Genomic DNA, 12,531 nt, shown 5'->3' on the forward strand with positions numbered 1-12,531 from the left:
CTAGGGCTTGGTTAGAAAGATGGAGTCTTCTGTTTGTCCAAAAATTTACAGAAGATAGTTTCATAATACAAATATTTCACTACAAATTATAATGTAATTTTATGTTGCCTAAATTTCACTTTTCACTTTTATTGGTTGCTTAGTATCTTATTGTGTGAGATATGTCAGTTCCCTATAGATGGATATTGGAAGAGCCTGTCTCAACATGCACAGTCATTTGACACACCCCCCTCCCCCTAGCCACATACAGATGATTCTTGGGCCTGGAACCCTTCCTCACCAGGAGATAAAGAGTCTACACAGGCTGTGCTGGGCTTATCACTTTGGCTAAGAATACCTATTCCTGCTTAAGCTCAATGAGTACTTCTTTATTCTGTTTAAGCATACAGCACCTGGCTAACCCCACCGCTATATCTGTCCCCACAGAATGGGGACAGGGTCCCTCCATGTGGCACAAGAGAGGTGCAGTAGAGGTGAATTGTCCTGTGTCACCTGCTAGAAGAGACCTGCTGGTCATGAGGGATGAATGGGCACCATTAAAGCTGATGTAGCTGTCTCTCCTCTGTGTCAGTTCACCATTGTTCCGTCCAATACTTGACTGCACTGTATTTTCCTTAGTAACTCTGATACCAAGATCCAGTTGGCAAAAGTGTTTGGACTTCTATTCTTGGTGGTTGTCATGGTGATGATTTTTCCTTCCCTTCATGTAGTTGGAGTCCTCTCCTGGGATTGGTAACCAGTGCATGGTGTTCTTCTCCCTTGGGATTGTCAACCAATGCATGCTGCTCTGCTAGAAAATGCATATGTGGGTTATTTGTCTTATTTTTGTCTTTATAAACACAGTTGAAATGAACATCCTTGTGTTTCCATCTTTTGTTTTTAAAAGATTTTATTTATTTATTGGACAGAGAGAGACACAGCGAGAGAGGGAACACCAGCAGGGGGAGTGGGAGAGAGAGAAGCAGGCTTCCCTCTGAGCAGGGAGACTGATGTGAGGCTCCATCCCAGGACCCCGGGATCATGACCTGAGCCGAAGGCAGACACTTAACGACTGAGCCAACCAGGCGCCCCTGTTTCCATCTTTGCACACTTTCTGAAGCATAACTATTGGGTCAAAAGGTATAGACAGAGAAGATATTGCTAAAACTCGAGATAAGTAGACAAATCACAAAAAATTAGAAAGAATTTGACTTCAAAAGTAATAATTTTGTTATTAAAAAAAAAAACCCTGTGAATTCAAGGTCAAATGCATCATGAACTCTCTTTACCCAAAGCCAAGAATAAAGGTCAGCATCTTCATTGCATGACAAATTGATAGACTCAATGAGAAAAATTCTGAATATAGAGTAGGTACATGGGTGAGGGATATAAACTGACAACTCGTGAAAGTAGAAATGCAAGGATAAACACACAAAAGTCCTGTCTCGTTACTAATCAAAGAAATAAAAACTTAAAGCATAGCGTGTCACCTTTTCTTGATCATTAAATTGACAGATTTTGAGAAGAATGACAATACATGTGTCTCATGAGGGAGCAGTGTGGGAAATTCTGGAAAGGAAATGATAAAAAAACAAACACGAAGGTGCTAAGGACGTGATAGATATGGATAGAGAGAGCCTTTCACAATCTACAGATTTAAAGTCTCAAGATCTCCTGGACAATCCAATCAAGAATTTGATTTGTTTTTATTGATGATCCATCTAACTGCCCAAGGGCAGAACCAGCCTCTAATAGCTGCAAGTTTATCAGCAGCCCAATCAAGAAAAGAAAACTGAAGTTCATGGTCCCCACGTTGCCTAGTTTTTCCTTCTGCCTCTTTTGTCTTTCTGTTCTATAACTCTGGTTTTTGTTTTTGTTAGAGGAAACCTATCTAATTACTGGTTTTCTTTGATACCAGTAATTAACATGCTGGACTGTGAGTCATGTGGTCATTGACTCTTTCCTGGTCACCTTAATGTCAGCAGATTCCAATAGTGTGCAGGACTGAGGACAGGAATGTGTCTGGAATGGCTGCATGCCTTGTAGCCCTGGGGACTTCTCCTCATGAGAGAAAGTGAAGGATCCTTGAGGGTCTAGAGCTCTTCGGTGCTTCATGCAGAGGGAGATTAGCAATCCTTTTCCCTATTTCATGAATTGGACTTGCACACAAAATCTGGCATCAGATTTTCACAGCTAATAATGTGTAATGACCATTGGGCTATATACTTGCTAAGTGAGTTGGTAGCTCTAAAGACTACTCATGGAAAGAGCAGTAGGGCTGTAATGATGTGTGTTTGTATGTCTATGTCTGTGGTGGGCATGGAGATGTGCTCCAGATCCCCCTTCGAGAACTTGTTGTTCAGCTGCAAAGAGAGCAGTGAGCTGACAGCCTCCAGCAGCAGTACCGTCAGGATCTACTTCAGCTTGGAGTCAAGTCCGTGCCCTCCCAAGAAAGCTCTAGACTGAGGACAGTTTTGGGGTAGGGCGTGACCGTTTGTGTCCAATATGAGACACTCCTAAAAGACAATCTTCAATCTCGATGTACCTTTTGATGGATTGAGACTCTGTCAGCTCTGCATGAAGATCTAGGTCTATTCTTGACCAATTTTCCTTCCTTTTTCATCCCACAAGTGTGTCACATCTACACCTGGGTTTGAAGACCTTTCTAACCATTCTGTTTCTTCCCTCTCTTATCATTCACAGGCATTACCCCTCCATGAAATGCTTGCCCTCCTAACTTCAACCCAGCCTTTGCTTTCCAGAAGAGCCAATGGACATATTGTATGTAAGGAACGACATTTGTTGTTTCTTGCCTATCCCATCTCAAAATCCCTTCCAATTTTGGGAGAATCCCAGTTGTGAGATTCTTGGTCAGGGGCCATCCACCACAGCAGCTAGAGGGACCATTTATTCTTCCTCACCAAACCCTGAGCCCTAAGACTTTAACGTGTGATTAACCGAATAGTCCTGCCTGGAACTTTGAATCATGAGGAAGTAATACAAAATGACAAATACAATCAGGAAGTTGTCCACAGTGGTGGCAATGGGTCAAGAGTCCCACAGCCATGGTTCAGTGTCCAGTGTTGCAGGGCTCCCTGAGGGGACAGTGGCGGCATCAGCCCCTGAGTGTTAACTCTTTTTTTTTTTTCCTACTCATATTCTGAGCCTGGGTCTCTGGGATTCACAAAATAATATGAACTTATTCATAAACTTACAGCAAACGTATATACTTGAGTAGCCACAGTCTATGTTCCCTAAAATTACAAAGCCAACTATTATGGGGACTCATGTACCTGGACATATGAGGTTAAAAGAGAAATTCCAAAGGATGAGGTCTCATTCCTCACCCTCTTTTTCTCCCACGCCACATCCAATTCATCAGCAAACCCTACCAGCTCCATCTTCATAGCAGATTCCAAGCCCATCACTTCTCCCTGCCTGTACAACAGGTATCTCTGCTTCCCACCCTCAATCTATTCTTCATGCAGCAGCCAGAGTTTGCTTTTAAAATATGTCAGTCAGTGTATGTCACCCTGTGCTCACCAGGAACCATCATTTCACTCAGGCTAAAAGCCAAGGTCCTAACTGAGGTGCACGAGGCTCCACACAATCTGGCCCTTATTAATGCCCTGCCTTCTTCCCATTCCCCTTACTCTTCCTCCTCCACTCCAGCTACAGTCTCCTTGTGGAATCTAGAACACACATGCACAGCCTCCTGCTTTACAACTCTGCAGTTTTTTTTTTTATCTCCCTGCCAGAAACCCTTCTCCAACACCTTGTGAGACCTACCCCGTCCTGATCATAATCCCAATCCTGGAGTCTCTGCTGTTCTAACATACTATATCATTTACTTATTTGTTATGTTTATTCTTCATTGTCTACCTCTCCCACAAGAAGGAAACTCCACCAGGGCAGGAGTTTTGGTCTGCTTTGTTCACTGATGGATCCCAAGTACTTGAAGAAGATACTGGTACATGTTGGGTATTCAATAAATGTTGGTTGAATTAAATGAAGTATGAGGGAAAGCTTTCATCCACTGAGCAAGTTGATGGAGTTTGGAAATAGAATAAGAGAAGTCGGGGTGGCTGAACTATTCTTTAAAATGGAATGGGGAGAATTTGGATCTGAGAGTTGTGAAAGAAGTGCCCTCTAGACCAGGAAGGCAGGTTTAGAGGAAGAGACGATTGAAGGAGGTTGGGGCAAGGAGCCAGCAAGATGGTTGGGAATGGAGTATTAAGGGGGAATGTGGACCATCAAGTGGGAAATCTCTGGTGGTGGATTGCTAGAAAGGATAATTAATAACAGGGACGTCTAAAAGGTCATTTTAAGTAGTTTTCTATACCCAACAGTGCACACAACACACGAGATGCCTGCTACACACAACAGCCTCGATACCCTGGCTGCTTTTATTTTATTTTATTTTATTTTATTTTATTTTATTTTATTTTATTTTATGTGGGAGATGATAATCAGGGAGAAGAATACTGAACTACATTTGGGTCACTATCACATAAAGACATAGACTCTACAACAAGAATTTGGTGGAGACGGAAAGCACTCGCAGAGGGGAACAGGAGAACACAAATCCTCCAGATTGTTGCTGAAATCTCGGACAGCGCATTTCTTCTCCACTAGATGCAGCCCATATAGATCTCTATATTTGCAGGTGACCCTCCCTGACCCGCAGTCCCATGACAGTAGGAATAGTGCCTTCTCTTACAGCTGTTGGGAGAAATTGAAGCTGTCGTGAGCTCCTCTCCACCTTAGAGGAGATGAGGTGGTGGACCTGTATTTGTGGACAGAGCTCTGTTCTCCGACGGTTCCTTCCGCGCCCAATAGGCGGCGCTCAGCGGGCCTTGAGACAGAGCTCATAGATGGGAGGGATGTTGCCAAAGCCTGAGACCCTGGGTGTGATATCGATGTCAGCGGGGGGCACCAGCGAGTGTAGAGAGAAGTTCTGAAGGATGGAGGTGAAGTAGAGAAAGAGTTCCATGCGGGCCATGGCCTCGCCCAGGCAGATGCGCTTTCCTGTGGGCACAGGGGAGGGTGGGAGGGCGGCTCATATCTGTACCGGGATCATGAGGGCGTGGGGTGCATTCTCGCCCCATCACCCCTCAGAGCCTCCTCAGCATCCGTGGGCTCACGATAATGCCTCTTTTGTGAGGTTATTATAATGACTCGGTGGACTCCTCTAGCATCTGCCACTTATAGGGACTCAACACCTATCAGCTACTTTTCTGATGGCTTGATTCCATCAGATCCCAAGACGGAATGGTTCTAAGAAATCCTCGAATTTGAAGTTTCTGTTCATTTAAATTTCACAAAGATTTATCAAATGGCTACTAGGTGCCAGATGCTGGTGAGGGGAAAAAAAATAGAAAAGAAAGGTCACACTTAAATAATGCTTACTATTTGTTGGTCACCCTTCCCATGGTTTGGAGAGATGGATCTCCATTGTACAGACAGGGAACGGAAGTAACTCACCTATGACTCCACCCTTTGTAAGTGGTGGGGTTGGGACCTGGTTCCTAACCACAGCATTGATTCAATGTGGCTTATACTTAAAATACCGTTCTAAGGTATTATGTCATGGGTCACAAGCTACTGTTCATTAGGGAAATCCACCTGCTGCCTATTTTTGTACTGCCTGAAAACTGTTAAAAAAGAAAACCACAGGCCCCAAATGGAGTCACTTATGTTAGGCCAAGTCAACAAACCAGGCTCAATATCTAACCTAATGGCAGTTCAACCTCCCCCAGAAATGCAGTCTTAACCAGTTAGAAGTTTTTTGATCAGCACAAATGAGGTGATCTGTGTACACAGCGTGGCCCACATGCCTACACACAATGCCAGAATGCACTCATAAAATGTCCATCCACACACCCATTTATGGTCACATGCACGTGTGAATGCACAGTCAGACGTCAGGGTGGACACACAGACACTCATGTAGACGTCCTCCAACAGGCATGCTCCAAAGCATGTACTCAGCTGCCCGCCAACACAAAGAGGCTGGTGTGCATTCGGGCACACTGGCCTGCACACACACCCTGTCATGTGCTCCCACAGATGTACATGTCTAGACACAAACAGGTACGGACACCAACTTCTGCACACACAGACACTCCACAGACAGGTGTGTTCATAAATACATGTACCAACACGGACACACTGATACACACATGAGCTCAGACGTGCAGAGACCCCATGTACCTGCCCGGAGTGACACACACACACACAGATGTATACATAAGAAGATGCACAACAGGGGTGCCTGGGTGGCACAGCGGTTAAGCGTCTGCCTTCGGCTCAGGGCGTGATCCCAGCGTTCTGGGATCGAGCCCCACATCAGGCTCTTCTGCTATGAGCCTGCTTCTTCCTCTCCCACTCCCCCTGCTTGTGTTCCCTCTCTCGCTGGCTGTCTCTATCTCTGTCGAATAAATAAATAAAACCTTAAAAAAAAAAAGAATCTCACCTTGTTTCTGTTTCACACCCCTGCCTCCATCTCTGGAAACATCTTCTCTCTCCAGACCCTCTCTGTTCTCTGCACATTTTCCTCTTTCTCTAGCTCAGTGTTAGGATCCTTCATGATTTTTATTGTCACTTTTCAGATCTCCACAAAGGTCAGACTCCTCCTCTCCTTCCCTCCCTCTTTCTCTCGGTTTTTTTTTTTTTTTGTGGTTGTTGTTGCTTTTTGTTTTTTTGTTTGTTTGTTTGTTTTTTTAAGATTTTATTTATTTTCCTGACAGTGATAGACATAGCCAGCGAGAGAGGGAACACAAGCAGGGGGAGTGGGAGAGGAAGAAGCAGGCTCCCAGCAGAAGAGCCCAATGCCTGGCTTTATCCCAGAACGCCTGGATCAGGCCCTGAGCCCAAGGCAGACGCCCAAAGACTGAGCCACCCAGGCGCCCCTCTTTCTCTGTGTTTATGTATCTCGGTTTCTCTGGCATCTGACTTGCCTTTTCCCTGATTCTTTTCTTCCAACCTGGTCTCTATCTCTTTTAGTATTTCTCTGACCCTGAGTTGTGTTTCTTCCTGTCTCCCCTCCCCCCAGCCCATCCTCCCTCTCCTGCTCTCTGCCCACCTCTGTCCGGGCCCCTTCCTGCCTCACCACACCTTTATGCTCCCTCCCCAGGCGTGGTGTTCAGCAATGGGGAGCGCGCCAAGCAGCTCAGGCGCTTCTCCATCACTACCCTGCGGGACTTTGGAGTGGGCAAGCGCGGCATTGAGGAGCGCATCCAGGAGGAGGCGGGCTTCCTCATCGAGGCCCTCCGGGACACGCGCGGTGAGCTGGGCGGGAGTGAGCAAGCAGGAGGAGTACATCCACAAGGTCGCGCGCAAACGCGAGCTTTCTCCTCCGGAAGGGGACTGGATTGGGGGAAGGCATCGGGGCTCTAGGCTCAAGGGTCTTGTGCTGGAAATTTGGCTCCTCACTCCAGTGCCCTCCTCTAATTCTCGGGCAGGCATAAGATTGCCCAGTTGACGCTCCCCCAAATCCCTGTCTCTCCCCAACCCCATCCCATTCCCCAGGTGCCTTCATCGATCCCACCTTCTTCCTGAGCCGAACAGTGTCCAATGTCATCAGCTCCATTGTCTTTGGGGACCGCTTTGACTATGAGGACAAAGAGTTCCTGTCACTGCTGAGTATGATGCTGGGAAGCTTCCAGTTCACAGCTACCTCTATGGGGCAGGTAACCCATCCCAGTCTGGCTCTACAACACCCCTACCACAACCTACCAACTGCTCTCCCACTCGGTGACAGGTGCCCCGAACTCCCATCCTCCTCCAGACCAGGTTCCATCAAAACTGCTCTTGGACAGTGAACAGTTACACCAGAATACCCACTTTCCAAGGACACCTGGATATCTCAACAGATGCTCCCCCCACCAAAAATACAAAAACCAAACCAAACAAACAAAGAACAGAGCCTGCAGGCAAGAGGCATGTTATCTGCCCAGCCTTGCTGCCTGGGGCATGTGTCCTCATCTCAGCTCACCTGCTGGTCCCTATTGAGATAGTCCATCTCTTAATATCTTAACCCCTTCACAAGTGACCACCTCAGCCCACCTCCTGAATACATGAACACCTGGTGCTATAAAATACAGCCCACCAAAATCATTTGGCATGTACACAGGTGAGCAAAACCAGCCTACTGGACCTAGGTAAGTGCCCCTACAGAGCCCACTGAAACACCTGATCATCAGAACAGGTGCCCCAACGGAGAAGACCCCAACACATGTAAATACTTGGATAGATGTTTCCCCAAACACCCAAATAGTGTCCCCCAACCCAGTTGACTCACTTACAGAAGTGCCCCCCAACACCTCTGTGAATATTTGAAACACATGAACAGGTATCTCCCCCACCTCAACAATTGATACCTGCCCCCCTCTAATACCTCAACCCCTACACAGAAGCCACCATTCTATATCCTCTAAATATCTGGATAGTTGTCTCCAACTAGCCTACTCCACACCTAGAGATCTAAACAGGTGACTCACTATATCAGTCAGAAAAAAATAGGTAAACACCTGAACAAGAGTCTCCCAATTCAACAGCAACTGAATATCTGAACACCTAGATGCGTTTTCCAATCCAGCCACACCCAAATACCTGAAACCTGGATATGTGTCCCAATCCTTCTCACCTACATTCTGGGACAGGGGCCCTCACACGTAACTCACCTGAAAACTTAGCTATCTCCTCTCATCAAGCTCCATATAAATCCTAAACACCTGGACAGATGCCTTTAACCCAGTGCCTTCCTTGTTCCAAGAAAGGTCCGGCTCCCATCAGAACCAGCCCGCTAACAACTATCCTTCCTGCCTTTCGTCTCTCCCCATCCTCAGCTCTATGAGATGTTCTATTCAGTGATGAAACACCTGCCAGGGCCACAGCAACAGGCATTTAAGGAGCTGCAGGGTCTGGAGGACTTCATAGCCAAGAAGGTGGAGCAGAACCAACGCACCCTGGACCCCAACTCCCCGAGGGACTTCATCGACTCCTTCCTCATCCGCATGCAGGAGGTACAGCCCAGCAGCCAGTGCGGAGAGCTGCAAACCCAGGCAGCCCCTCATAACATCCTCACAATCTCAAGAACATTAATGGTGGCTGATCCATCTGCCAGCACTTGTCATGGGCTGGATCTGTGTGGGATCCATAAAGCAACACTTTCACACCGCCCACTTGCTGTCTGTATCCCTCTCCTCATATTCCTACTGTAAAAAGTGACCCAGGGCTGATGAGTAAAGGACAGGTAGGCAGCCGGGGAAAGAGTGTGGGAAGGGCGTTTGGGCAGAGCCATCCACCTGAACAAAGCCCTGGCAGAAGTAGGGTCTCTCTTCCCACCTCTGGTCTGGACCTAAGAGAGCTGGGTCCAAATGGAAGACCCCGGAAGGCCTCTGAGAGCCCTGAGGGCAGTGGGCCTGGCCTGAAGCCCTGTCTCCCTGCAGGAGCAGAACAACCCCAACACGGAGTTCTTCTTGAAGAACCTGGTGATGACCACATTGGCCCTCTTCTTTGCGGGCACTGAGACAGTCAGCACAACCCTGCGGTACGGGTTCCTGCTGCTCATGAAGCACCCAGATGTGGAGGGTAAGGCTGTGGGGGTGGGGCAGTGAGGTGGGGGCCACAGACCCTCACACTTCCTCTGAGCCCACTGCAATGTCCCCACCTTTCCTAGATCCCTGGAACCTCAGCCATACCCTGTTATCCAGATGCTAGGTGATACTCTCTGATAAGCACCAGCTGAGTTTCACTGGCTGTTAAAATACTGAAAATACCTGAACTGATGGGTAAATAGCTCCTGTGCTGAGTCAGATGTATGTGAGACCACATAGAGTTGAGACCAGGTGAATAGGACGCTGCACCAACATGTTTATGGCCAAGGTCTGTTTCGAATGGTCTATGTCCACATCACACGTGGATGTGCATATTTGGACTATCGTCCCTGCCCTGAGACCCCTGGATGCCTAAACACTTTCCCTTTCCTCCCACAGCCAAGGTCCATGAGGAGATTGACCGGGTAATTGGCAAGAACCGTCAGCCCAAGTTTGAGGATCGGGCCAAGATGCCCTACACAGAGGCAGTGATCCACGAGATCCAAAGATTTGGAGACATAATCCCCATGGGCTTAGCCCGCAGAGTCACCAAAGACACCAGGTTTCGAGAGTTCCTCCTCCCCAAGGTACTTTCCTGTCTTGCCTAGGGGGACCTCCATCCTGCTCCCTGTGACCCAGCACCTCATTCCCCTTAGAAGCTTCCCAGCCCCTGTCCCACTGCCTCAATCAAACACTTCCTCAACCACCATGACCCTTTAACCTTCCCACTCAGAGATTCTTGAACCCTGTATCTCCCCCAGAGCTCTTGCTGCGGGGATTATGAACCCCATGTCCCTAAATGTCCTCTCTCAAAAGACATGAACTTCATCTCTAGACCTCCTCCCTCAAGGACACGAGTCTCATGTCCCCCAAACATCCCGCCTAGAGAGACACAAACCCAATGTCTTTAAAACTTCCTGTCTCTGGAAACATGAACCCCCATGTCCTCTCAACCTCCCGCCTTGGGAGACATGAACTGCACATGCCCCACACCTTCTGTCCTAAGACACACAGAACCTGTTTTCTTCAAATTTCCCTTTTCAGGAGACATAAACCCCATGTCTGCATAGCTTCCTATCTCAGAGACATGAATTTCTTGTCTCCCAAAGCTCCTCCCTGAGAGGACCCACACTCCCACACCTCCCATATCTCATCATCTGGGGCACCCCTATTATCCCTCTAACCTCCATGCACTTTCAGCATACTCTACCCCGACTCTGGCTTATCAAATACCCCCTCTCCTCCTCACCAGGGCACCGAAGTGTTCCCTATGCTGGGCTCCGTGCTGAGAGACCCCAAGTTCTTCTCCAACCCCCGTGACTTCCACCCCCAGCACTTCCTGGATGAGAATGGGCAGTTTAAGAAGAGTGATGCTTTTGTGCCCTTCTCCATTGGTAAGAGACCAGTCTGTGCCAAGCCACCGCTCCCACCAACAGGGCCTCCTTCATCCCAGCTCTCCTCTTCAAGGTGTAGCCTGGTGTCTTTCTCCAGCATGGAAGTCCCTCTCGTGATCTACCTTGGGACCCATCAGCTGCAACCCCCATAACTACTTGAGCTTAAGCTAAAGGATAAGGATGATCACACCTGTTTCAGAGATGGGGCAAATCAAAGCCCTTAGTGAGTCAGAGATTTGTCCAAAGTCACTTAAATTCTTTAGATTCCTCGCTTGGAGATGAGAGCCCAGCAGGCATATCTGAGTGTGTACCTGGAGAGAAGGGGCATCTAAATTTCCCATTGCTACAGCTACCTCACCCCCATCCCATGCACAAGGGAAAATGATGCTCAGAGATTAGAGGCGTCTCTGAAAATCTCTCAGGCCACAATATTCCAGCCTCTCCTCTCTGGGAGAAAGCAGTTGGAGGTGGATAGTGGGGCAAGGGGGCAGTGAGAGCAGGCCTCACCTCCAGCCCTCCCATTCTGTGTCTTCAGGAAAGCGGTACTGTTTCGGAGAAGGCCTGGCTAGAATGGAGCTCTTTCTCTTCCTCACCAACATCTTGCAGAACTTCCGCTTCAAGTCCCCGCAGCTGCCCAGAGACATCGACGTGTCCCCCAAGCTCGTGGGCTTAGCCACCATCCCACGAAATTACACCATGAGCTTCCAGCCCCGCTAAACAAGGGGTTGTGGGAAGGTACAGCTGGTTGGGGGACAAAGCAGAGGGAGGGGGAGGGGCGTGGCTATGGGGAGGGGCGGGGTTTTGAAGGGCAGGGCTAGCCCCAAGGAGGTGGCTTAGGGAAATAGGAAGGGCAAAGAGGATGGAAGAGGAAAGAAATGGGCTCTGTTCACCTTGGTAGAGATAGATCTTTCAGAAGTGGTATGAGAGGAAAGGAAATTACTTATTGAGTAAATATTTTCTGTCAGGTCCATGCTAAAAGTTAACACGTTCACCTCACTTAATGCTCGGAAACCTATGCAACAGAGAACAGTCTTTATATCCATTTTACAGGTGACAAATCCTAACTGATTCCCAAGGAATCTACCACAACGACAAAAAACCTCCTAATAAATGAATTTATCAAGGTCACTAAACATACTACAATTTTTTGTGTTGTTTTTTCTATACACCAGCAACGAACCCTAGGAATAAAAATTAAGAGCACAATACCATTTATAGTCCTCACAAAAGTGAAATAGGTAACTATAAATCTAACAACACAGGCACAGAACTTGTATGCTGAAAGCTACAAAACACTGTAGAAAGAAATAATTTTTAGATAGACAGTCTAGATATCCATTGACAGATGAATGGATAAAGGAAATGTGACATGTACATACAATGGAATATCACTCAGTCATAAAAAGAAAGGAAATCCTGCCATATGTGACAACATGCATGAACCTTGAGGATTTTATGTCAACTGAAATAAGCCAATCAGAGAAGAACAAACAGGGTATGAATCCACTTGTAGCATGGATCTTAAACAGCCAGACTCCTAGAAGCAGAAACTCATGGAA

The 12,531-nt window shown here is 47.4% G+C and overlaps 1 protein-coding gene across 1 annotated transcript; it reads left to right on the forward strand.

Moving 5' to 3' along the window:
- The first annotated feature begins 5,960 nt into the window (after window positions 1-5,960).
- On the forward strand, window positions 5,961-11,704 carry LOC148108273 (cytochrome P450 2A13-like). Its single transcript, XM_087853379.1, has 8 exons — window positions 5,961-5,994; window positions 7,115-7,264; window positions 7,510-7,670; window positions 8,829-9,005; window positions 9,432-9,573; window positions 9,978-10,165; window positions 10,831-10,972; window positions 11,508-11,704. The coding sequence occupies exons 1-8, from the start codon at window positions 5,961-5,963 to the stop codon at window positions 11,687-11,689; spliced, it is 1,176 nt and encodes a 391-aa protein (XP_087709505.1). The 3' UTR covers window positions 11,690-11,704.
- Window positions 11,705-12,531: the final 827 nt, after the last annotated feature.

This window comes from Ursus americanus, chromosome 21 (genome assembly GCF_024610735.1).
Source record: "Ursus americanus isolate L20-20 chromosome 21, mUrsAme1.1.p, whole genome shotgun sequence".
NCBI lineage: Eukaryota > Metazoa > Chordata > Mammalia > Carnivora > Ursidae > Ursus > Ursus americanus.